Genomic DNA, 25,777 nt, shown 5'->3' on the forward strand with positions numbered 1-25,777 from the left:
AAAAACTAGTTATATGTTTCCATATTACGTGGAGTGATTGTGATTGTGTTTAGGAGTCTGACAGCCGATGGTGAAAAGCTGTTTTTAAACCTGTACTTCTATGTCTTCTGCCCAATGGTAAAAGTGAAAAGAGACTCTGGCCAGGGTGTGAATCATCCCTAAGTGTCATCCAGTAGTGTTAGAAGACAACCAATGTTTTCTTGTGCCGAATTGATCACTCTCTGTAGTGCCTTCCTGCCCGCAGCTGTTAAACCAGAATACCATTCTGTTTTACAGTATGTGAGGAGACTTTCTATTGTGGACTGATAGAAAGAAGTCATCAGTCGTTGTTCCACCTGATTTTTCTGCAGGTCTCTAAGGAAATATACTCTCTGTTGGGCCTTATTAACCACCAGGGATGTGTTGCTTTTCCAGGTGAGAACTATATCTATATTGCATGCATTTATCTGCCTTTTTCTTATTTTCTAGAAACCCAAGCTTGCTATCCAGAAGTTGTGTTCTTAGGAACTGGCTCTGCAGTACCAATGAAAATACGGAATGTTAGCTCTACCCTGGTAAATATTAGGTAGGTTACAGTTTTGAAGAAAGTGGTAGGCAGTTTCTCACAAGAAGATATGAGTGGATAAAATACCTGATCTGTAACTTCTCCAGCAGGAAACATTTGCCTTCATTATTGATTCTGATTTCACTCACATTCAACTGGAAATTGATATAGGAAAGAATACTTCATAATATATCTGTCTTGATCTCATTAGTAGATGTTAATCCACTTGGCCTTATTTATTTAATTGCTGATTCTTGATTTCTGTATCAAGTTGAAATGAGGTTGCGCAGAGCCGAAGTGGCGCAGTGGTTAAATGCAGCACTGCAGGCTACTTCAGCTGACTGCAGTGCTGCAGTTCAGCTGTTCAAATCTCACCGGCTCAGGGTTGACTCAGCCTTCCATCCTTCCGAGGTGGGTAAAATGAGGACCCGGATTGTTGTTGGGGGCAATATGCTGACTCTGTAAACCACTTAGAGAGGGCTGAAAGCCCTATGAAGCGGTATATAAGTCTAACTGCTATTGCTATTGCTATGCTTGTTATTTTAATTATGTATTTGAGAACTAAAATTAAAGCAAATAAGCAAAGGTCATAGAAGTAGAAGCTTCCATTTTAAAATCAAGTGCGAATCCCTTGTCCTAGGTCTAGGATATGGTTCTACAGTATAAACGCAAACTAGGATTTTTAAATATACATTTGCATTAACCACATGTAGATGGTGAGAATGCATGCAGCAGAATCACTATCTTAAACTCTGTTACATGAAATATTGTGAGGGAAGATGTAGCATATCAGGATCACGACTTCTGTAAATACAGTTTTTTAATCTGTTGATAATTATGCATACATTCTTTTTTGCTAGTCCTACTCAATCTGTGCTTCTGGATTGTGGAGAAGGAACCTTTGGCCAACTTTGCCGCCACTATGGGGACGAAATTGACAAAATATTACGCAACATTACAGCAGTATTTGTTTCACATATACATGCTGATCATCATACAGTGAGTGTTGTATAGTAATTACAATGTAATTTTTTTTCTTCTCTTGTTACTGGTAGTCCTCCCTTAATGATTGTAATTGACACCAGCAATTCCACTGCTAAGTGACATGATCATAAAGCACAATATCATGTGACTGAGCTGACTTACAATGCCAGTTGCAGCAGCCTGGTTCGCACTGTTAGGGCAAATCCCAGTGGTTGCAGTGTCCTGCAGTCACATGACTTGTCAGCTTGTTGGAATTGATCTTGTTTGTTGAAAACTGGTGAAGACTGCTGGATGCTGCAGCATTGTAACTGAGTTGCCCTGAGATAGGTGGCAAACATTTAATAATAAATAACTGTTCTGACCCCGCTCCGTACAGTGAGTCACGCCGACACAAGGTTATTACGCTTTATTCACAGTAATTACAGACAAGACTTTGGCAGCAACCCAGACTCCCACAGATAAGAGCTTCTCCAGCTTAGTAAAACGGTTGTGTCCTGCAAAAGGTCTCCTCCCAAAGTCTCTTCTTATATATTCTCTTGGGAGGAGCCAAATCACAACCACCTTGGCCTGATTATCTTTTATGTCTCCGTAATTGCTGCCTGCGCTTCTCCGCCCTTCTCTGCCTGGCGTCCAGGACCAACTGCTCCTCCCCACTGCTCCAGGGCCTGACGTCAGGGACAAACTCCCTTTGGCTTTCACCGCTGCTCCATGCCTCAGACACCTCCTGGTGGCCAACCAGCCTCTCTGGTCCCTGCTCGGAGTCTGCATCCTGCCCAGGGTCCTCCTCATCTTCCAGAGCCGACTCATAGGGTCCCTTGCTATCAGAGTCTGTCGGCAGCTCCAACGGCTCCTGCTGGGCCACAACACATAACTAAATTGCAATCTGGTTGACAAGTGCTAAGATTGCAGTCATGTGATTGAGAATGCTGCGATGGTCATAACTAAGGTGACCCATCGTAAATACCCCTCATTCAATTTTATCATAGTTATTGAATGAGTTATATATTTTTTTGAGGACTAACTGTATATTGAATATAATCAGTGGTTCTGGATTTCATTGTTGCTTCTAAGTTTTCCTATCGAACTGTAGAAAATCCATTTATGTCGCTAATTTTCTCATTTACAAACAACTTTGTAATGACGTTAATGTTGATTAATTAAACAGCAAACTAAATTTGTTAGCATCAGTATGAACAGTATTTCAACAGTATAAACTGTATTTCAAAACTTACTGATAATGCTTTTTTCTAGCATTAAGTAAAACTATGTTGTCTTCTATGTATTGAAACAACATCTATATATAAATTTTTTGCCTTTCTACAATCAACTCATTTTAAGAAATAATATTTAAAGATGAGTACATAAGAAATAATTTTTCACCAATTCATATTTGCCAACTTACTTTCTTCTAGGGCTTGTTAAATATCTTGCTGCAGAGACATCGTGCGCTTGTAAGTATTTGTTAATTAATTTATAGAATTTATAAAGCTTCTAATCTCACAGCAATGACTCTCGACATACGATTGTAATACAACCTGCCCATTATGGTCACATGTCACAATGGCCATTAAGTAAAGTGTCTGACTTAATGATCCCTCCATCCCTGCTCTCCCCAATGCAATTATCAAATGGTTGTTAAGTGGAGCACCTGATGGTGAAGGAGGTCATTGGAGGCCTGGTCCAGTCCCACCTGCCCCAGCCCTCCCAAGATCTTCCTTACCCCTGAGATACCCCGCCCTCTGCTTCCTGCCCCTTGGGTCCCCATAGACATTTCCCCACTCCTTTCAGATCCCTCCAAGCCTTAGGGCTGATTCTCACCCCACCAGGCCAATCCTCCTCCTTCTCCTCATTACCTTTTGGAGAACTCTAAGGCCTTCCAGAGCATTGGAATGGATTGCCTCATCGTGTGGCCATGTGACGTGGTTTCAGAAATGGCGGTGATATTTAATAGCTAACAGAATGCAGTTTGGCTTCTGGAATTATACCATGTGGCCGAGGGCGAAAGTATCCTTTTCTGCTTTGCTAATGTGGTGTGTCCAGTATTTTGGAAACCTCCAAGGCCCAAAGTATCTGAAAGGGTATAAAGCAGGATAGGTCGCTTTGTCCCTCAGATTCACGGCATGATTCTGGAAGCAGCCACCATGTTTCCAGTGGCTGAATTGGATTCTGATATCGTTGCTGCTTTAGGCCACATGGCCATGGCACAAACCACTCTTTTGCTGCCTTTACCAGTGGTTTATCTCATGATTGGTTTACCCCTGGGCTGCATGGTGGAGACCCAGAAGTTGCCATCATTTTGCCCCGCTTATTTATGCCATGAGATAAATCACTCCATTTTATTTCCAAACGAAGTTTCACAGTGCTGCAAATGGACCAATATGTCGTTGGGCTTGCGTATGGTTTTGGAATTGCGCCTTAAGCTGAGGGACAAGTGATTCATTATAGGTCGAAGACTACCTATACAAAGATTAAAACCATCATGACAAACATCATGATGCCCAGGTTAAACAATAATTCTCAAAACAAAAACCATATCACCAGTAGAGGTCACCCAACTGCCTGGCTTAAATGCCTGAAGGAATAGGCTGGTCTTCAGAGCCTTTATGAAGGCTAACATACTGGAGCTAACGTGATCGCTGAGGGATCGCTGAGGGAACTCTTCACAGGGCAGGCACAGTCACAGAGAAGGCACAACTCCTAGTCCAACAATATGGCACTGTTTGAGGGAGGGACCTTAGTAAAACCTTTATTGTCATTGTACAAAATACCGTATTTTTTTGGAGTATAAGATGCACCTTTTTCCCTAAAAAAAGAGGCTGAAAATCTGGGTGCATCTTATACACTGAATACAGCAATTTTTTGCCTCCTTTCACCAAAATGGCCATGCATAGCCTTTAGGAGGCTTATAGAGTGTTCCTGGGGGCTGGAAAGGGCAGAAATGAGCAAAAAATAGGCCATGTTTTGCTCAATTTTGCCCCCGCACTCCCCAGGAGCACTCTACAAGCCTCCTAAAGGCTATTCTTGCTCTTTTTTTTAAAAAAAAAGAAAAACAGGCCCATTTTAATGAAAAGGGGGCCGTTTTGGGGAGGACTGCAGGGTGCCAAAACTTTTCTTTTTTAATTTGCCTCTTCAAAATCTTGGTGCATCTTATACTCCGGTGCGTCTTATACTCTAAAAATACAGTAAATACAACAAAATTGGCTAACCTGAGGCATGGTCTTCCTATTATACCTGGCGGGATGAGTAGAAACAGTGAGGGATAAAGAAACAATGAAGGACAAGTTGTCCTGCAAATAATCTGGTCCTATGCCATGTAGTGCTTTATAGGTGGCAACCAGTACCTCGAATTGAATCTGGGAACCAATGCAGCTCACAGAGCAGTCATAATATATGACTGCATGCTGTGTTGTTATAGATAATTACAGCTTCTGAATGGTCTTCAAGGGCAGGCCCATTTAGAGTCCTTTACAGTAATCCAAAGAGGAGGTTACTAAATTATAAGCAAGGCCTCTGGTTCATGAATGGGGTCATTAGAACACAAATTGAACCTGTGCAAAGGTTCCCCTAGTCACAGCTGTTACTTGCTCTTTGAGCAGGGTCTAGTGCTACATGGCCCCTTGTCAAAATATGATATTCTTGCCAGGGCTGAAGATGTCATTTGAGCCAAATCCTGTTCTATGCAGTTCAGTCTGACATTTCCCAGGCATTGAGAAAGAATCTCCTTCATTAAGACTACCGAAGTATCAGAAGAATAAACAGGGATTAATTCTTGCCTTGTTTTGTATTGTGACCTCATGGTTTACTGGTCTTGCAAGATCTCTCATGCTTTATTTATTTACCTTCACTCAGGTAACCCAGGGTGAGTCTCACGACCCACTGTTATTAGTTGCACCCACAATACTTATGACATGGCTGCATCAATACCATGATAACTGTCAAGAGATCCTGGGTCACATCAAGTAAGTAGATACTTATGTGAGAGATTGAAGTATATTTATACCAATGTGCTACAGTAACGTTTCTTTATCATAAGTTACTGTTGACTCTAAAATGACACTCAAAGATGGGTCACTTGAGACTTTAGAGTGATCCTACCTTGCTGTTACTCCAGAAGTTACAGCTGCGAGCATTACTCATCACATGCAGACCTTGTCTTTTTTGTATTGGTTTGTATTCCACCCTTCATCGAAGCAACTCAGAGCAGCGTGCATGATTTATCAGTTCTATTCTTGTTGTAACCCTATATCATAAATTATTCCAAGTGAGTGTATCTAATACAAGAGCATTGATGGCCCTGTTCCAATACACTTAATCCAGTTGGGCCATTAATCCAATTAGATCACCCTGCTGATGATCTTGGAACCCATTTTTTTCCAGGAGGTGTTATAGTCTAATTAACCTAGGTATCAGGAACATTTCATAACCACACTAGCTCTTCTCACATTGAGCTAGCAAGCAGCAGTGTATATGGCTTAAATGTGCTGCAGTCTGTTTTTTGTGCTGTCAGACCTTGGCAATGAATGTCATAATAGAAAAGGCTTGGTTTTTTCCCCCCAACTGTTCTGTCTCTTCAGCTTTCTTTTTTCTTGGAGATAGCTATGCAGATGAAGCCGTTAAATAGATTTGATGTTCCCAGGACACAGTTTACTGGATTGATTTAGCTTAGTTTAGATTGATTCTACTTTGGACAGAATCTAGCCCCATGGGAATCTGCTCATAGGGTCAGGTGACCCAGTTGTGAAAACAGGGCCAGTAACTTTCAGGTCAGAATGGAGATTTCAACCTCCCTGTCTCTCTAATTTTAATCTGGAAATAGTTGCATCAGTACCTTCATACTCAGTTTAGTTATGAGTTTGAAGATGTTAGAGGTCAGACTGAACGAATTCATTTAATATAGTAATTTAGTATCTTGTAAACTTCTAGGAAAAGTACTCAATTTCTTTGTTGGGAGCCTAAATTGTTTTGAAGAGGAGGTATAGATACATTTCATATAGATTTGATTCAATTTGGCAGCTATTTTTTTAACATTTGCAGAATACTGATTGTCTATTGTTTAAATCATTGTTCATCTAGATGAGAAAAATGATCTGGGTGACAAAATGTTTACTATAACCTTGCTGGTAACGTTTCCACCAAGTGATTATTATGAATTATGATTATAATTTTTAAATTAAAGATTCAGCATTGCCAGTTTAGAGCAATTTTACATCCATGTAATGAGACTTGTCATTAATTTCATTATTTATAAAATTCCTAGAGAATGTGGAAATGTAGACAAGCCAATATGGGATGAGCCATTATGGTTCTTCTAATGAAATTGGTTGATGTGAGCAGAAAATAATATTACATTTGATAGTTAGTAGCATACAGGAATTTGAAAAGAAAAAAAAGGAGCCTAATGGTGTGCATTTATGAAGATAATGCTTTCCCCATTGATACCAGGTAGTTCTGCTGTTATGAAAAGTTCTTTCACAAAACAAAACCATGCACCCTTTTACTGTGGTTGTGAGCCTCTTTTTTTCTTTTCAGAATGATTCCTGCCCAGTTTTTAAAAGAAAAAGCTGACGTGTTCAAACCCAATGCAAAGGTGTTCATTGAATCACTTATGGAGAAATGTGACTTCAGAGAGGTAAAAAAAGGCATGGGATAGACTGGGATAGGAAAAAGCATAGACAGATTCCAAGTGGCTAATGTGTTACAATGTTCAGTTTCAGACATGCGACGTCCGGCATTGTAAGAATGCCTTTGCTTGTTCCATGGTCCATAAATCTGGTTGGAAAGTGGTCTATTCTGGTGACACCATGCCATGTGCTGCTTTGGTTGACATGGGTGAGCTATGCATTGAGTTCTACATTACTATATACTTCGGGTCAAACCACGTGTTTGAAAATTTTCTTACACTGCTCTTCAAATGTCACAAATATGGTTTTCACAGGAAAAGATGCTTCTTTGTTGATTCATGAAGCAACCCTGGAGGATGGAATGGAAGAGGAAGCTATAGAGAAGACACACAGGTAAATAATTTCTACCAAAGGGTGATATCATCATTTTTCATGTAAGTGTGAAATGAAATAAAGGAGATTTTTTTAAAAAGATTCTTTTAAAGCGAAACTGTAACATAAAGCATCTAGAGCTATAATTTATGTTCCTGGGAATAATTATGTAAGATTGGAGCAAATGTTAATCACTTCAAGTATTTGCATATTTACCTGTGGTAATTAAATCAAGTTTAGTGTTGATTTTAGTTGAACCTTTTTTGTTTTGTCAGGTTATTTATTTTAAAATCTTTCCACCCATTATATTAATATGCTAAAAATGTATGTTTTGACATGAAACAATGAATTATATATAGGGAATAAATGTGCCGGCTTCAATATTTAAAGGTTTAACTTTGGTATTCCAAGAAAAAAATTGAGTCAGCAGTTTAAGATTCTAATACTTCTCAGACCAGGATTCTGATAGGAGCAAGACTTAGATAACTTAGTTTTCTGTGGGTCAAATAAATTGATTGGCATTTTGAAGCAGGCTTCTTTGCTGATTTACTTGGCAAAGAATAGCAGCTGGAATGCTCCATAAATGCTTTTATGTTGCTCCTATACTAGTCTTCCAATTTGCTTTCCCCTCCCTTCTTACATAATTTGCTATGAGGGCTTCTGGGAAGATTTCTTTATTTAATACTGTGTTTTCTTTTTGTTTCCTTTCTATAGCACTACTTCACAAGCTGTTGAAGTCGGAATGAGAATGAATGCAAAATTCATCATGCTCAATCACTTCAGTCAGCGCTATGCTAAGATTCCTCTTTTCAGTGAAGACTTCAGTGAAAAGGTTGGAATTGCATATGATCACATGCAGGTCAGTTAAAATTGTATCTTAAGCTAAGATTCATGTGTTTTTTTGGATCTTCAGTATTTTTTTTCTAAAAAACCTAAAAATATTGATCTGGTTTACTAGAAAAAAATAGTATCATAGATTAAATTACATAAAATTATATAGGGGGAATCTCTGCTCCAGTGTCTCAAATGGTCAAAATCGATGACTGTCTTACTGAAAATGGATTCACAACTCACACTTTATTATGCTATACAAGCATGTATGGTTTCTGTTGTTTTTGTCAGCACTCTTTTCTTGCTTAGTCTGCAGTTGCTTCTTGATTCAAAGTTATTCATTTTTCTGTGCATTAATTTGCATTTCTTTCTTTGAAGCAGCTCAAATTGCATTATTTGGAGATGCTTTCCTTTATTTTCCCATTCATAAGAGAATGATTGTACTTCTAGAGTAATCTGATTTGAAATAATTTAATCTAGCAGTCCTTTTAAAGAACTTCCAGTAGATTGGAATTTCACTGGGTTGGGCTTAATCCCATGAGCTGAGAGTAGTGCCTTCTCATGATCCAATTGGACTATCAGGTCTGATAGGAAGTCATTGGTTCAAGTCTCTCAGAGCAGAATGTATTTTCAGCTCTCCACTGTGTACCTTAGTTCCAAAGATTTTCAATATTTCCTCTTGGGGGAAAGGGAATTGAGAATAATTACCTTGAATTGTCAGAGATTGAAAAGTAGGAAATGAATGATAAATATCTGAGCGTTCCTTTTCCAAATCAGACAGTTTTGTCTTTCTGCTTTAAAGAGTTTTGAGATGTTTAGTTCAGAATTAGACTTAGAATCAGCTTAGTTTTCATCCTTCATATCTCATCTTTTCAATCCCTCTATAGATATAGTGCATTTTCATTTTCTGGAGACTGTAAATGTTGGTTTCTCACAAAGCCATTAATAATTCTGCTAAGTGAAGCAGAAAGTGTTTTAAAATTATGGTAGTTTATGTAGGAGTGATAGTGATTGAGATGTAATCTATGGTATGTTTTTTTTTTAAGTAAACCAGATAAATATTCTTTAGAATATTTACTTGAGAGTCTCATTGGACACCTATTGTTTTGGCCTCTGTTTAGGCACTTCGGAGGAAGGGGTGATGCAAATGTACATTTAGGATTGAGAGAGTATGTTGTATTTGAATAAATACAATTTTGATAAATCCCTGGGTATTCTTATTCTCCCACATCATTTTTCTAATCTGAAAAGTTGTTATTGCTATTTCCCTGAACCTTTATGTGCTTGTCCCATCTCTTTTTCTAATGCAGGCTTTTGCTCAACCTCTCTGCCCACTCCTCAACAGCACTTCTATTATTTTTGAAACCTATGTGCCTATAGTAACTTAATGTTGTACAGGTAATCCTCGATTTGCAACCACAATAGAGCCCAAAATTTTGGTTGTTCAATGAGACATTTGTTAAATGAGTTTTGCCCCATTTTACGACCTTTCTTGCCACAGTTGTTAAGCAAATCACAATAGTTGATATATTAGTAAGCCAGTTGTTAATTGAATCTGGTTTTTGACTTTGCGTGTCAGAATGTCACAAAAGGTGATCCTGGATCACAGCAACAGTCATAAATATGAATCAGTTCCCAAGCATATGAATTTTGATCACATGACCATGGCGATGCTGCAAAGGTTGTAATTGTGAAAAGTGGTCATAAGTCTCTTTTTTCAGTATCGTTTTAACTTTGAATTGTCACTAAATGTAAGTTGGGGACTACCTGTATAACTTTACTTTTTGTTCATTTTTAAAATCATATTTATTTTTATTTTATCTCTTTATGTTATAACTGTTTAATTGAATATTCTTTGTTTTAGTTTCTTAGGATTTTTTGCTTGCTGCCACTCTCTCGCCAGATGCTTTGAAGTTACAGCCACATAGGAGTTCCTCCCTCCTTCTCTCTGTCTCTGTCACTGTTTCTGTCTCTCTCTCTAGCACACACTCATACTCTCATGCGTGTGCACACACATGGTTCTCTTGAACAATACAGATATATTTGTTCCAAACTGTAAGAAGAATTATAGCACACAACATTACCTTTCTGATTATGTATTAGGTGTGACATCAGTCTGGTGAGGGTCAGGTTTAGTGATCTATTGGCCAATTCATGTTCTGTTACCAGTTGGCTTTTCCAACAGAAACCAGATATGATGGTATGTTAGAGTGGAAGAACTCCGATTTTAGAATTCTGAGATGGTTTTTCCTAGAGATCAGAACATTTTAAATATGTAAGTGAACTTGAAAAATTGATTGGGCACTAGATTAGTTGTTCATCAGGTTTTTCTCAGTCTGCCGACACAGTTCAAAAAAGTTCAGTATTAAGGTTTATGCTACTCACGTAACCCTTCCTTTACAAAAATTTAAAGGCTGTTAATTTCATACAGATTCTGTACAGTTTTTTTTGTTACATATTATTGGTTTTCTTTGTCAGGTTCGTTTTGAAGATTTTGATGCCATTCCAAAACTGATCCCTCCTCTGAAGGCCTTGTTTGCAGATGAGATTGAAGAGATGGAGGAACGTCGGGAGAAGCGAGAATTGCGCCACTTGAAAGAGGCGTTCAAAGCTTCCCAGACTGCTGCGGGGAACAGATCACCAGCCAAAATGAAGTTGGAACACCTAGAGGATTCTGTTGAAGCACCAAATAAAAAACTCAAAACTACCAATTAAGCAAAGCAGCAAAGTAGCTGCTGTTCTATCAGGGAGAGTGACTTTAGCATGAGACATCTGATGTGTGTGATGCTGAACACTTTAAGAGGTATCAACGCATTGAACTTTGCCAGACGGTTGCCTGTGTTGCCTCTACAAAGCAGAGTTCCTGCTGGACATGTTAATAGCATAGCTCACAAAACGTACTTCCCAGCTGCATTATCTGGAGACATTTTGGTCTGATGGCTCATTTGCCTGTCTGTTGGAAATATTTTATTATATGGCCATGGAGAAAAGCGGGGATCTGCAACCTATTATTTGAATCTCAAAATAATGGTTAATTTCTTTAAAAAAAAAGACCTTTAGGCTGGATAAGATACACTTGGAGTTGTCACTGCTTATCTAAAATTAATTTTGCAGAATTCTTCATATGAGGCTGTTTATAGCATAACATTTTAAGTATTTTCAAATTCAAAGACCCAGTAAATAAAATGTACAGCATGGATACATTATATGCACATTATCCTAAACTTTATTCAGCTATATTATTGCAATTTAGATAGTTCATAGACATATACTAACCACCTAAATAAGTACAAACTAATTATTTTCATTGTATTATTCCCCCCAAAGGAAACTCAAATTGTTTTATCAGGTCAGCCACCAAAAACAAAACAAAATGATTACGGTTCAAGAAACACCTGGGCAGCTACAGGCCCCTCACCACTTACTAGATCTTTAAAAGAAACAGGCATGATTAGAGATAGCACTATTCATTAAATTGCTATCCCACCAGTCTGAGAATTTTAGTTCTCCATCCTCCTCCAGGTGGTCCTTGACTCTTGGCCATAATAGAACCTCCCCGTTACCTCACAAGTTGTGATGTTAAGCGATGCACTCATATTCACCTCACTTAATGACTTAAATTCCTACTCTCCCTGTTGTGGCCATTAAAGTGGAGCATGGGGTGCCTCAAGGTGCTGGAACAATTAAAATGAGCAGAGCAGAGTGAAAAGTGTCTTTCCTAAAGAGAAAAATATTTGTAGCTCAGGGTTTGAAATTAGAGTTCCTTGCTGCTCTCCAAGCTTGGTTGTTTCCCTGCAGACGTTTTATTATCCAAACTAGGTAATGGCAACATTTTATGCTGCCCAGAGTCACTTTATAGGAGAGATGGGCCACATATAAATAAATAAAAATAAAATAAAGTTACTGCAAGAAAACAATCAATCTCAAAGAGCAAGTGATAGCATCAGTGTCCTTTCTGTATATTAAGAGATTAGTGGTTGATATAGCCTGAAAAAGGTGGTCCAAGTTCTAGTGAAGCTGTTGCAATATTTCCCTTCTCTTGCAACAATCATAATGTGATTATTGCTAGGCATGAATTATGTGCCCTTGACTCTTTTTTGGGGGGGGGGAAGGGGGATTGCTACCCCCTTTCCTCAATCTAGTGCCTTATGCACATGCTGAGAAACAGATCCCTGATGCTGAAAGTGAGCAATTGAAGCAGAAGTTGTTCACCGACTTCCTTTGTAGATAGCACAAAAGGGTGTGGTTTGTGTTTATTTAGCTTTATCTTCGATTGTATGAACCCAAGAGCTAGTTTGGTTTACTGTGGTGGTTAAGGCACCAGGCTGCAAACAGAAAGATACTAAGTTCTAGTCCTGCTTTAGGCACAAAGCCAATTGGGTGCCCTTGGGCCAGTCAAGCTAAGCAGCAGGCAATGACACCCCACAGGGATGTCCAGGCAGTCACAAGGACTCAAGAGTGACAGGTAGGAAGAGATTGGTTGAGTGATTTGTGTGAACCTAGTTTGTAGACACTAAACTGAACTGTTTAACCACAAGATACTGAAAGACACCCCCCCCCCAGTTGCCTTAAAGCAAAATTGATTATTTTGTAGAACCCAAGTACAGGTAATCCTCGACTTACAACAGTTCATCTAGTAACAGTTCAAAGTTACGATGACACTGAAAAAAGTGACTTGCGACCATTTTTCACATGATGTTTATAGCATCCCTTGGTTGTATGATCAAAATTCAGAAGCTTGGTAAATGGTTCCTACTTATGACCATAAGCTATGTCCCAAGGTCATGTGATCACCTTTTGCATGCTTCTGACAAGCAAAATCAACAGGGAAGCCAGGTTCACTGAACCACTATGCTATACAAACCATATCAACTACAGTGGTTCACTTCTCACCTCTGGCAAGAAAAGTAAAATGGAGCAAAAATCACTACACAAATGCCTCAATGACTGATTTTGGACTCAATTATGGTCGTAAGTCGAGGACTACCTGTATTAAGCTGGAAGCTTTCAAAAAGAGACTGGAATGCCACTTGTCAGAAATGGTGTAGGGTCTCCTGGTTGGGTGAGGTGTGCGTGTTGGACTAGATTTACAGGAACTGGTCATGGCTAGTCTAGGACCAGGGGAGACATAATAGCAGTGTTCCAATATTTGAGGGGCTGCCACAGAGGAGGTGTGGTCAAGCTATTCTCCAAAGCACCTGAAGGCCAGACAAGAAATAATGGATGGAAACTGAACAAGGAGAGGTTCGACCTGGAAATAAGGATAAATTTTCTGACAGTGAGAACAATCAAGCAATGGAACAGAAGTTGCCTTCGGAAGTTGTGGGAGCTTCATCACTGGAGGCTTTGGAGAAGAGTCTGAACTGCCATTTGTCAGAAATGGTGCAGGTGGGGTCATCTGCTTGGGTGGAGGGCGGGTTTTGGACTAAATGACCTGCAAGGTACCTTACAACTCTTAATTTGTTGAGCTAAATGACCTACAAATCCTTCCAACTCTGTTGTTTTGTTAAGCCAGAAGCAAAAAATTGCCTTTGGTTTGGCTCGAGTTCTGGGAGTTCCTGGCTTGTTTTCCGATTAGAGCTGGGAATCCATCCGCCCGTGCTGAGAGCTGCGGGTTTCCCCCTTCTTGGTTGCTTCGTCCGTCCGCGAAGGAAAGGCGGGGCAGCCCGTCAGAGCTCACTTTGGCAGCCGGTCCCTCCCACTCAAGAGCGTCCTGGTCGCCCAAGCAACAGCGGCGCCGACCAAAACACTCGGGGAAGGGAGAGCCGGCGAGCAATGGGGGGCAAAGCGGAGGATCAGGACCCGGACCAGGAGGGCTCCCTAGAAGCGAATCCCCGCGCCACGCTGCTTGGGGAGCGGGTGGCGCGCAGCTTGCGAGTGGAGCCGGAGCGCTGGGCGCGTTGCCTGGAATCTCCCGAAGCGCGGCTGCTGCTGAGCGCTTTCCTGGATACCGAGCCAGCCGGGCGGCTTCTGTTTGTCACTCAGGGGGCAACGGGGCAGTTGGCGCTAGCCGAGGAGCTGGTTTTAGCGCCCACCGCTAGTCGCGCCTCCAAAGGGGTCTTCCTGCTGCGCCTCGCATCCGGACCCTTGCGCTCACCTCCCGACCCCCGGCAACTGCTTTATGGAGACCTGTCGGTAGCCACCCTTGACCAGGTGGCCACGCTGGTGGAAGAGGTATGCAGGGGGACGGGCTGACTCGGGGGGAGCTTCTGGCAGCTTTGGAAGATTTTAGCTCTCGGATCCGGGCTGCGAAAATTCAAGCTGCCGCTAGATGGCGCACATAAAGAAAAACACCTCGACTCCCCACTTCCACCCGTAAAGCTTCTCAAATATAGGTAGTCATCGGCTGTTCATTTAGTGACCGTTCAAAGTGACAACGGTCCAGGGAAAAGTGACGAAGGACCGTTTTTCACTGTTACGATCTTTGCCCCGTGGTCATGTGATCAAAATCCAGATGTTTGGCAATTAGTTCATAATGACCCTTGCGTCCCGAGGTCAGGTGATCAGCTGTTATCACTTTCTGACTAGCAAAATCAATGGGGAAACCAGATTCACTTAACAACCGGGTTACTAACATATCAACTGCAGTGATTGTGCACAACAACTGCGGGAAGAAAAGGTTGTAAAATGGGGCAAAATTCACTTAACAAATATCTCACTTAACAACATAAATTTTGGGCTCTAAGTTGTGGTCATAAGTTGAGGACTATCTGTAGTTGCGTGACGAGTGGTGGGGACGGACTTTCCTTGCTTTAATTCCTGCTGCTTGTTTGGAGGTATCTGGGACATGCACCTCAGTGGGGGGTTGCCAATTATTTTATTACTGGTTTGGCCGTGCTTGTCTCCCACTGCCACTATTACCGATTTGCCCAATCCGACCCAAAAACACACACAACACACCAGTAACTTGTCATAAAAAATGTTGGACAGTGTGGAGAGAATTAGAGATAATTGCTATCCCATCCATGTGCCTAGCACATTTTGTCTCAAGGGGTGAGGTAATGTGAGGGAGGCAAGAAAAGGCAGTGAGACAAAATGTGCTAGGCACATGGATGGGATAGCAATTATCTCTAATTCTCTCCAGTTGTTTCATTTTTGTGTTGTGATTATTTTTTCCCCTGTGTTGTTAGGTTTAATCTTGTAAACACTGTTATTTTACGTTAAGTTTGTGGATTTTTCAGTAATTTTGTTTTCTTTTTTCATGTCCCAATAGTAAGAAGCTGAATGGTCAGTTTCTGGAGATTATGCTGCTGAAGTTCACTGACTTCATACATTGAGGCTGATTTTTTTTCTATCACTTTTTAGCAGGTGTACTGAAGGGGCAATCGATGATGGGAACAGAATACTGGAACGTCTTTTCATTTACAGTACATCTTCCTCAAAAACAGAATAATTGATAGAATTCAAGGTTTTGGGATAAATTAATAAATAAAGTATGCTTTCCATTCACTTTAGTGATTTAATAAAAGTTTTAGTTGTGTTTGTGGCAGATTAGCATAGAAACAAATAAGCAGACAAAAATGGAATTAGATGAGATTTTTACTTACTTGCCATTTAAATGGGAAGCCTGCATTTTTAATTAAAATCAAAAGAAGCATTGGATTTCTACTGACTGAAAGATCTTTTGACTAGCACTCCATGTGTTTTACAATTCCATCTTATTTGTAAAGAATAAATGCTACCTCTGAGGTTAGTGGAAGTTATTGTCAGGTAATTATACCCAGGATCACCATATTCACACTCAAATATCTTACCATAGAACATACATTTGAAAACGATTAACATTTTAATTATATTGATAAAACCTGATATGATGTACAGTAACTAAAATTCACTCTGTCAATATTTAGACATTTGTTGAAGACAACAAAATATTTGCTTAATTTTACCCTATATGAAAGATGCGTGGACATGTGGAAGACATGTGGGGGTGGACATGTGAAAGGCATGTGGGGGTGTTTAACATTTGTTGTCACATTATTAATTAAGCTTTTGATCCTTATCTGGTTTGATGATCAACATTATCTTTTCATATGCTGGAAAGACTTGATTTTTATTCTTAGAGCAGCGTGATTAGAAAGAGAGAAAGAAGGGGGAAGAGGAAATAGATATTTGGTGTCCCCCCCCCTGCAAATTATTGCTGATGAACAAGAATATACAACTTTAGATCACAAAGCAAGAAAACAAAGAGTAAGGCCAGGTATCCATGCATTTCTTGGAATTGCCTGTTAAGACAGGAGAATATAATCTTTTTGTGTGTGTTAAGAGCAGAATTCCTACAAGTATGTCCTGCTGGGGGGCATGAAATATGTCAGCAGTGGTGAAACAATCCATTTCCAGCTGCCAGGAAAGAGACAGATTATTTTTCATACAAGATTGGCTTGCTGGCAAAGGGCTTTTGAAATTAGGCTGCTTACTCAGATCAGCAGGTGCCTATTTCTGAGTCTACTGATGCAAAAGATCTCTGTCTCGGCCTACCAAGCATGCTAGTCAAAATAGGTACTAGTAGATACCTTGATCTAGGAACATCCAGTGTACGTGTGTCAAAAAAAGCTAAGATGATAGCTACAATAGTGCAATTGAAACATTGACCTTTTTTTTTACATCTGTCAATGCATGTATAAAAGGGACAGGACTTCAATTGCGTGATCATAGCTGCAACTTATCTCCCCCCCCCCCGTTTTTTATATCTCTCTCCCAATTTGGATATTTGGGATTCCTCCTCCTTCTTCTTCCTCTTCCTCTTCTTCTTCTTCTTCTTCCTCCTCCTCCTCTTCTTCCTGCTTCTGCTTGCACTTACAGCCATTAACCTGGAGCACAGCAGAGATGGTTAATCTGAGCCAATCCATGATGATTATTTGTGAAAGAAAGACATTGACTGATGGGCATCTCTGTGATGGATGCAATGTGTACTTTCCTTCCAGTGAATGATTAAACTGTGCCTTAATGGAAGGTGACAATGTGTTTCACGGTCTCCCTATTTCATTTTCTAATGACAAATTAACTTTATTAGGCCTCCTATAATAAGTGCTGTATATCTAATATGATAACAGTAAATGTTACTGTGCTGCGAGCCTTTTCAAGGTTTACTGATAACATATGATGTCTTAGCCTAAGAAGTGTATGCATCACAGTTTTGATTGGAATACCTCAAATAATTGAGAACCAAGAATATGCACTCAAATGATATGGTTATATATCAGTTACCTTCCTTAATAAAATGCATACATAAGGAATTTATTAACAATTATTTTTCCAATAATTGATTGCATCTCAGATGGATTACAAAGATTGGTTAGAAAAGCAGAGGACAAGAAGGCTAAGAGCTCACTGATTGCTGTTTAGTTTTAGTTGTTTTAGTTTTCTTGGCCTGCGTGATCATTCTTAAATCTTGGGATTTGTGCTATATAGCCTTTAGATTTGGAATGAGAAAAAGGTACAGGAATGTGCGTGGCTTGCATATAGACAGAAATGCCTGCCAAATTAATCACAGGATTGCACTAGAGCTGCAGTGAGGAGCTATGTGATCCTGGGAAGAGACACAGCTGCTTTAATGACTTGCTGACTTGCTGACCAACTGCTACCAAGTACTCTCACTCATTCCAAGGATATCATCATGGCCCCATAGTTCTGCTTGGTCTGATAGTTTATCATTTCATTGCTGTAAATCTATGTGCATTTATCATTGTGGAATAACAATGGTACGTGTTTCTGAATAATCATCACGCAAATCCTTTAAATTCCCCGGCTTTTTACATATTATTACTCTATTTACCTCATATATGTCTTACAACATACTTTATTTCCTCTGCTTTATGTTTACATTTCGCTGGTTCTTCTGTATGGATGGAGGACAGCAGACATTGGAATTATATATTTGCATATATTCATGTGAATAGAGTAAAATTAAACCATGACCTAATATTAATTTTGGAAGCAGGTGAATTTTCAGCTTTAGTATTTAATACTTGACAATAGGTAACGATGATAATCTTCCAGGTTCAAAGAACTGAATCCTCCCTCATTAATTGGTATTTACATTTCTGTAAAGATATTCTCAGAAATGAAGAACCTCACAGAAATGTTCAAAACAAAGAATTTAGTTCCTGAAAGTATTTTCCAGATATACAATATAAATTGTATATAAATTGGTATTCCTTTCAAAATATAAATTAATCTGGGAATATATTCACTTTAAGGTCATTTTAAAATCAAAGGGTGAGGTTTAATAACTCCCATTCATCAATATCTGGAGAAACCTTTTTAATTTAATTGCATATTACTATTAACTGCATTATATCATCTGATACATACTATATACTCCTATATATTTAATGGATTTGGTATGAATGCAGAATTGATATTCCTTAAATTGATGGGTAACCAAATCATGACTTATTGACATCAGTTTTGTACCAGTTAATAGAGTATGCTGCTGCTAAGGGCATCTATGTTTTCAAGTAAGACTGCAAGAGTGAGTAGTGTGCACCACATCTTTCAAAAATCCTGGAACAGCAGGGAACTATCAGAGGACTGGAAAACAGCTGATGTGGTTCCCATCTTCAAAAAGGGGGGAAAACAGACCCAGGAAACTACAGACCAATTAGCCTAACATCAATACCCGGGAAGATATTGGAAAAGATAATAATAAATTAAAAAAAAAAGATCTGCTAACACCTAGAAATGAGTAAAGTAATAACTAGTAGCCAGCTGTTTGTTAAAAACAGATCATGCCAAACCAATCTAATTTCATTCTTCAACATAGTGACTATATTAATAGATCAGTGAAATACTGTGGACATAATAAACTTAGACTTCAGCAAGGCATTTGACAAAGTAGACCACAACCTACTTCTCCATAAGCTGGAAAAAAGAGGAATAGATAGCTTCACCGCCAGATGGATTTGCAACTGGCTGACAAACCATACTCAATGAATAGTCCTTAATGGGTCTAAGTCTACATGGAAAGAAGTAAGCAGTGGGATACCACAAGGTTCTGTCTTAGGCACAGTACTCTTCAATATCTTCATAAAGGACTTGGATGAGGGAATAGAAGGAGAAGTTACCAAATTTGCAGATGATACTAAGCTGGCAAGAATAACTAACATTCTAGAAGATAGACTCAAGATCCAGATGGATCTTGACAGACTTGAATACTGGGCCCCTATTTAACAGTATGAAATTCAATGTAGAGAAAAGTAAAGTCCTACACTTAGGTAAGAAAAACTAAAAGTACACATATGCCAAGAGAAAGATGAGAGACATGAGACCGAACAATGTAGAAGAGCTGAAGGCCGCTATGGAAGCATCCTGGCCTTCCATAACACCTCAGCAGTGCCACAGGCTGATAGCTTCCATGCCATGCCGCATTGAGGCTATAATGCTGCAAAAGAGGCCCAAACCAAGTACTGAGTACATATGCATGCTTATACTTTTCAGAGGTCTGATATTGTTCTATGTACAATCCTTGTTTTATTGATTGCATGTAATATTCTAATTTGCTGAGATGGTGGATTTGGGGTTTTCATGAGCTGTATGCCATAAGCATCACAATTATGACAAATCACGGCTTGAACTATCTTGCTTTGCATGTAATGAGTCTATCTCATGTATTAGTTTCACCTTTTAAGTTGCATTATTGAAATAAATGAACTTTTGCACAATATTCTAATTTTTCAAGTTTCACCTGTATATAGAATGTGTATTTTTTTTTGGTTGGATACATCAAATGCTAGGAGTTTAGTAAATTCAGTTCTCCTGTATAAATCTTAATTGTTTTTCTCACTAATGTTTTTTGCCAGTGTAATTCTATCAAAGTTCATGATCCAATATTTCATTGAAATCTTTTTCTATTATCACTTTATCATAAATACATATATTCAAATGCTGAAAACATTCATAAAACGTAACAGGAAAATGCAAATTTGATTCATAAACATTAGCCATTTTTGGTATCTGCTTTTATAGCACATAAAATTAAATAATGCTGATTTACAACAGTTTATACATCAATTGGAAATCCTTTACAAATTAAAATGGCCATGCCTTTAGCTTTAGTTGAAGTATCTGTGAGATAAACTGTCCCATCCAATCCATCATTAATAAAATGTATCATCTTCCATTAAATCAGTTTTCTATAGATAAGCAAAATCTGCCCTTAATGATTATAAATAAGCTAAGTTTATATTTTGTTATTTTGGTAACACAACCATTTTATATTAAGACTTCGTCCATTTTATTTTTACCCACTTATTAATACTAACACCAATTGATTTTACGGCATATACCATTTGAAAAATGATCAATAATAATATTTACTATATTTAAATATTTAATGTATTTTCTAGCATTGCTCATAGATGTAAAGTCTTCATAAAGATTGAATTTAGCATTCAAACACCACTCCATAGGTATATGTGTGGAATCTATATTTAAAAGAGAAAAGAAGATAATTATGTGCATAAAAGATAAATGAACAAGCAAAGAATTTTTTAAAAATCCCCTGAAAAGTGTAAATAATTAAAAAAAAAAATTGAAGAACTTGAAGACTTGCCAAAAGGGATAGTTCGGTGATTTCATTTCTCTTTTTATACTGAAAATTACAAGACAGTTTCAAACATTACTAGTTAAAAAAAATGTACCCTGTATAGTTGGCAGTAGGCCCAGACTCTGTAACCAAAATATAAGCAAAAAAAGGGTGCAGGAAAATAATTTCAAATGTAGAGTCTTTTAAAAGAACGTATTTTTTTTACCTCAGAACTGAAGCCAAACTCAAATTCTCTTGATCTCTTGAGGATCTCCCAGACATATTTGGTTTGAATTTCGACATATTTCATCCAAGGTGGTCAAAGAGGAATACCTAGTTTCTTGGGGTTAAAAGATGAATTACTTTTTTAAATACAATGTTTCATGGAGATTATTTGCTTGCAGCTATTTCCATATGTCTGTTCTGATTGGAAACTCAGAAAGGCTTAGTGCAGAAAGCTCTCACAAGTCTATAAAATGATTATTTGGTTCTTTTGCTAAATGTAAGAAAATCAGGAAACTAGAAGATTTGATACAATATTTTCTGTTGCTATATCGGTTTCATAACGGGGTGTATTTGAATGTTTCCAGGTAATGATGCGTCTCTTGGTGAACCAGAGAAACCACCACAATTGGCCCAATGTAGTATCCCAAGATATCATTAATCATGTCTGTTGTCTGAAAAGGAGTGTTTTTGTGATGGTTGGCCAAGTTAGAGGAAAAACATTGCTATCTCTTCCTATTGAGCCTGAGAGGGAGAGATACATTAACTCTGACAATGAGAAAAAGTAAGTTGCAATGCTTTAATTATTGGTTGAAGTGGTTATTTTCAAGGTACTGCGTGAATTGAAAGCTTTTCATGTTCGGCTTTAAGTTATAAATGTTGAATGAATGAGTAGGAACAGAAGCATAGAAATGCAAACATGTTGGGCCAATAATATGAGCCAGTAATAACATTGTTTTGTGACAAATTTCCAGTTATTACATTAAAAGAGGGAATTTATGTTTTTGTCTTATATATGGTTTCTAGAGAACCATTCTCAAAAGAGAAATGAAGCTGATCAGTTGATACTTTTGTGTTTTGCAGTGCTGAACTGGTAGATAAGTCTATTATTCATGCAATTGAGTCTTCTGTTATTGAATGGACCCACCAGATCCAGAACGTTCTTAAGAGACAGTCTTCAGAACTGCTTTTGCAGGGCAAAGATCCCCATCCAAAGGTGGAGTTGGATTTTTGGAAAAATAGGTACTGTATATTACTAAAGTCATTCTATAATGAAACCTAAATGGAGTAGGAAGAGCTAGGGCTTTGTAGTTGCCAGTTTGCAAGACCAAGTCATTTGCCGTAGCTTCTAACTGAACTGGAGGAAAAAGCTGAGAAGTAGAAGCATCCATTTACAAAAGAAAAACTTAGTTGTACAGTTGTACTTTCTGGCTGACACAAAGAATAACATTTCTCTGTTAATTCATTTGTCTTAGGAATATTATAAGCCTGTTTGCTGCAAGAGCGCATGCTCATATCTTCTTCATTATATGTTACAGATATGAGGATTTACAGTGTATTTATAGCCAACTAAAGGCTAAAAGAATTTTGACTATGTTAGAGCTACTAGAGAAGGTGCAAAGCACTTACTTTCCAGCATTCAAATCCATCTTCAGTGATGTCGAAGCAGGTAAGGCTGTGAAATTTTGGATTAGTGTGATTTAAAAAGGTTATTATTGTAATTACTTGAACAATACTCTATACATAACAGTCAACCTCTACAAAAGTTATAAGATTTACTTCTTTTCTTGTATAAAACACTATCACAAAATTCTTGTTTCATGATTTCTAGAGATAGTGATGCATGGCATTAAATCTCAATTAATGAAAATCATGACTTTTTGGACAAAGGCACATTTGGAATTTTTAGAAAGGTCACACACTTCATCCCAAAATTATTGTATGGGTATATGTTGACAAAACTATTGGGTGCAATCAATCAATTTATTTACTGTTTTGACCGCTAGTTGTAACAAAAATGTACAGTCAATTTTAAAACATATCAGAGACAAATTTGTGTGGCTAAAATATAACTAACTTTTGGGAAAAAATGAATACAGAAGCTTGTTGTATACAGTTATGTGCAATTAATGGAAAATCCTTATTGATTTCGAGAATGTTATCTCTAAGTTTATTGAGAAATTAGCTCTATTTGCACAATATAGCTTGCCAAAAGCATTCTACAAATTTTGGAGAATTTTTTAAAGAACCTTTATATTTTCTGAGAGTTAACATAATGACTCCATACAGTGCGTTAACAAACTGAATGCTGATGTGTGGATGATGAATCCTTTCAAAGAAATAGTATGCATAGCGTAGATACTTTGTGTCAGAATGATATGGTAGATTATACCATAATAATGAATGTAAAATCAATGTTAAACAACACAGAAAATTGCAGAATAGAGAAGATGCCCTCAGTATATTCATAATTGTAGAGCAAATGTTAATCAATACTAATACTATAGCTTCCCCAATTTTCTATCTAGTTGAATTAGGTTTCAATGCAGACAATCATTTTCCCATAAAAGAAGCAAATTGTTTGGATATAATAGAAAAACAAGCTCATCTGAGCATATCAATTAAATCCTGAAACTTAGATAGAAGACACTAAGACAATATTGCATTACAAATGAAACAAAAATAAGTTACATGTTAATAAAATGAGATAATTTTATGGGTATATTTTTATGAATGATGAATACATTTTATTTGAATGACAATTGATGTTCCATTTATAGTTGAGTTAAAAGTTAAAAAAAGATTGCTGGCAATAGTATTAAAATCTAAAAAAATAATGACTAAAATATATATAAGTAAGTAGGCAGTAAAATCATTGCAAACGTAAAAAATATTGAAAAACTGGTCACTGAAAGGTTGACGATTATTGCTGTGTAATACATCAAAGTATTTAAGTATCTGGGAATTACTTTTTAATCCTCTTTGCCTGGAGGAAATAATTAAAAGCTAAAGGTTGGTTAATACAATTCTGTATTTCATAGATAGTAGAGGCCCACTGCCCTAATTGCTGTTAAAATCAAAAAGATTAGCCCTCATTTGTCCTTAGAAACACCTTGGACTATGGAAGCAGTCTAAATTTTTAAGATTTAGAAATTGGGAGAATACTTTGGGAATGGGCTGAGTGAAATACCATTCATTCATCCTATGTGTGCCTTCTCTCTGGTGAGTTTTAATAGTTTGTCATCTAAGCTAGTAGAAGAGAGATTTAACAATATCCTAACGCAAGCATAATTATGCCCATGACAATGGGGAATACTGAATCTGCATTTTTTATTGCACTGCCTGTGTTATATCGTTTGGCACTAGGGCTTAATAACCCTTTTGCTGTTAAATTGTTCTGGCTGGTCTAGTATGGAGAAAATTCATCTTCTTTTGGCTATGCCTATCTAGACGTATCTAATGAAGTAGCTAAGTTTTGTGTAATTGCCTTTCTAATAGGTGAACAATGGTAATACTCTAAATATTGAATAAGTGTATATGTTTATCATATTGATGTCAAGAACAGAATACATAAAGAATACACAGTCTATTTATACCCATGTGAACTTTGACTTCTAATTCTTCCTCTTACTGGTTTATGCTCCCATAATTTTCTCCCTGCTATGTGTATTCTTCTTTAATGGCTAATCTTTGACCTTAAATCAGTAAGGCTGATTTAAAATGTTTTCTTTTTTTAAAAAAAAATCCAGGCAGCTGGGATGCTTAAAAGTGACTCTCTGGTCTCCTACATTAAACTTAGAAGTAGTCAGTAGAATAAAAATGATAATAGGTAGGGTGGAAGCAAATGTTTGAGTTCATTCTTGTCTACTGATATAATTTGTAAATGAAATAATAATAAAAGGAACAGGTATCATCTGTTGCAGTGGTGGGATTCAAATAATTCAACAACTGGTTCTCTGCCCTAATGATTTCTTCCAACAATCAGTTCACCAAACTGATAGAAAGTTAACAACCGGTTCTCCCGAAGTGGTGCAAACTGGCTGAATCCCACCACTGATCTGTTGGCAACTGTTATGTATTTATGATGGTTGCAGTGTCCAAGTCATGTGATCACCCTTTGCAAACCTCTGACGAGCAAAGTCAACGGGGGAGCCAGATTTACTTAGTAACTATATTACTAACTGCAGAGATTGACTTAACAGCTGTGGCACACACGGTAGTAAAATGGGGAAAATGCATTTAACGACTGTCTTGCTTAGTAACAATGATTTGGAGCTTAATTGTGGTTGTAAGTTGAGTACTACCTGTGTACCATTCACCTGTTTAAAAAACTTCTTGAGGAACTGCCAAATCCTACAACATATTTATCTTATCTGTAGGAAATTGAGTTATATGTTGTTACTTTTGGGTGATGTATTTTCTTTGCCTTTCTTTTTCTCCGCAATTTTAAGAAGAGATCCCATTAATTTTAATATCTCATGTTATCTGACTGCATGCAACATAAAGCCAAGATAAATTTGTTGGCACTCTAACTCATAATATGAATACTTGGGGATAAATCCCTGTGAATATAAAATGATTTATTTCCAAGGAATGTTATTTTTATATTGTCTTCGAAGAAACACACAAAGATTAGTATTTCTTCTTTTAAAACTTTGTTCTTTGTTTTCAAAAAATTGCAGCTTTGATTGAAGCCCAGGATATAAATATGCACCTAAAGCCTCTTCAGCGCCCACTGGAAGAAATAGAAAATGTGGAATTTAATGAGGTGAAACCATTATTAAATTGCATGCTTCATATAGTATGCTTAATATGGGGCACTTCAAAATATTACTGTGCACCTGCTAGGATAATTGTCCTTCTTCAAGAAATCTGCAATCTTCTTATTCAGCAGGT

General features: G+C 37.8%; 2 protein-coding genes across 3 annotated transcripts in view; both read left to right on the forward strand.

The window, feature by feature from the left end:
- Positions 1-11,558, forward strand: part of ELAC2 (elaC ribonuclease Z 2) — a 29,828-nt gene extending 18,270 nt beyond the window's left edge. Inside the window, exons 16-24 of the mRNA XM_014056779.2 lie at positions 469-565; positions 1,405-1,543; positions 2,941-2,979; positions 5,378-5,487; positions 7,058-7,157; positions 7,237-7,357; positions 7,464-7,542; positions 8,236-8,380; positions 10,831-11,558. Coding sequence (XP_013912254.2) covers positions 469-565; positions 1,405-1,543; positions 2,941-2,979; positions 5,378-5,487; positions 7,058-7,157; positions 7,237-7,357; positions 7,464-7,542; positions 8,236-8,380; positions 10,831-11,067 — 1,067 coding nt within the window. The 3' untranslated portion in view covers positions 11,068-11,558. The remainder of the gene's footprint in view (positions 1-468; positions 566-1,404; positions 1,544-2,940; positions 2,980-5,377; positions 5,488-7,057; positions 7,158-7,236; positions 7,358-7,463; positions 7,543-8,235; positions 8,381-10,830) is intronic.
- A 2,565-nt stretch (positions 11,559-14,123) lies between these two features.
- Positions 14,124-25,777, forward strand: part of DNAH9 (dynein axonemal heavy chain 9) — a 245,372-nt gene continuing 233,718 nt past the window's right edge. For both annotated transcript variants that reach the window (XM_087709774.1, XM_087709773.1), the window contains exons 1-5: positions 14,124-14,526; positions 21,469-21,665; positions 21,965-22,123; positions 22,420-22,550; positions 25,564-25,775. In XM_087709774.1, coding sequence (XP_087565900.1) covers positions 14,128-14,526; positions 21,469-21,665; positions 21,965-22,123; positions 22,420-22,550; positions 25,564-25,775 — 1,098 coding nt within the window. In that variant the 5' untranslated portion in view covers positions 14,124-14,127. The remainder of the gene's footprint in view (positions 14,527-21,468; positions 21,666-21,964; positions 22,124-22,419; positions 22,551-25,563; positions 25,776-25,777) is intronic.

The sequence above is a fragment of the Thamnophis sirtalis genome, unplaced genomic scaffold (assembly GCF_051295495.1).
Source record: "Thamnophis sirtalis isolate CommonGarterSnake01/CBP01778 unplaced genomic scaffold, rThaSir2_p1.2 scaffold_3, whole genome shotgun sequence".
NCBI classification, from domain to species: Eukaryota; Metazoa; Chordata; class Lepidosauria; order Squamata; family Natricidae; genus Thamnophis; species Thamnophis sirtalis.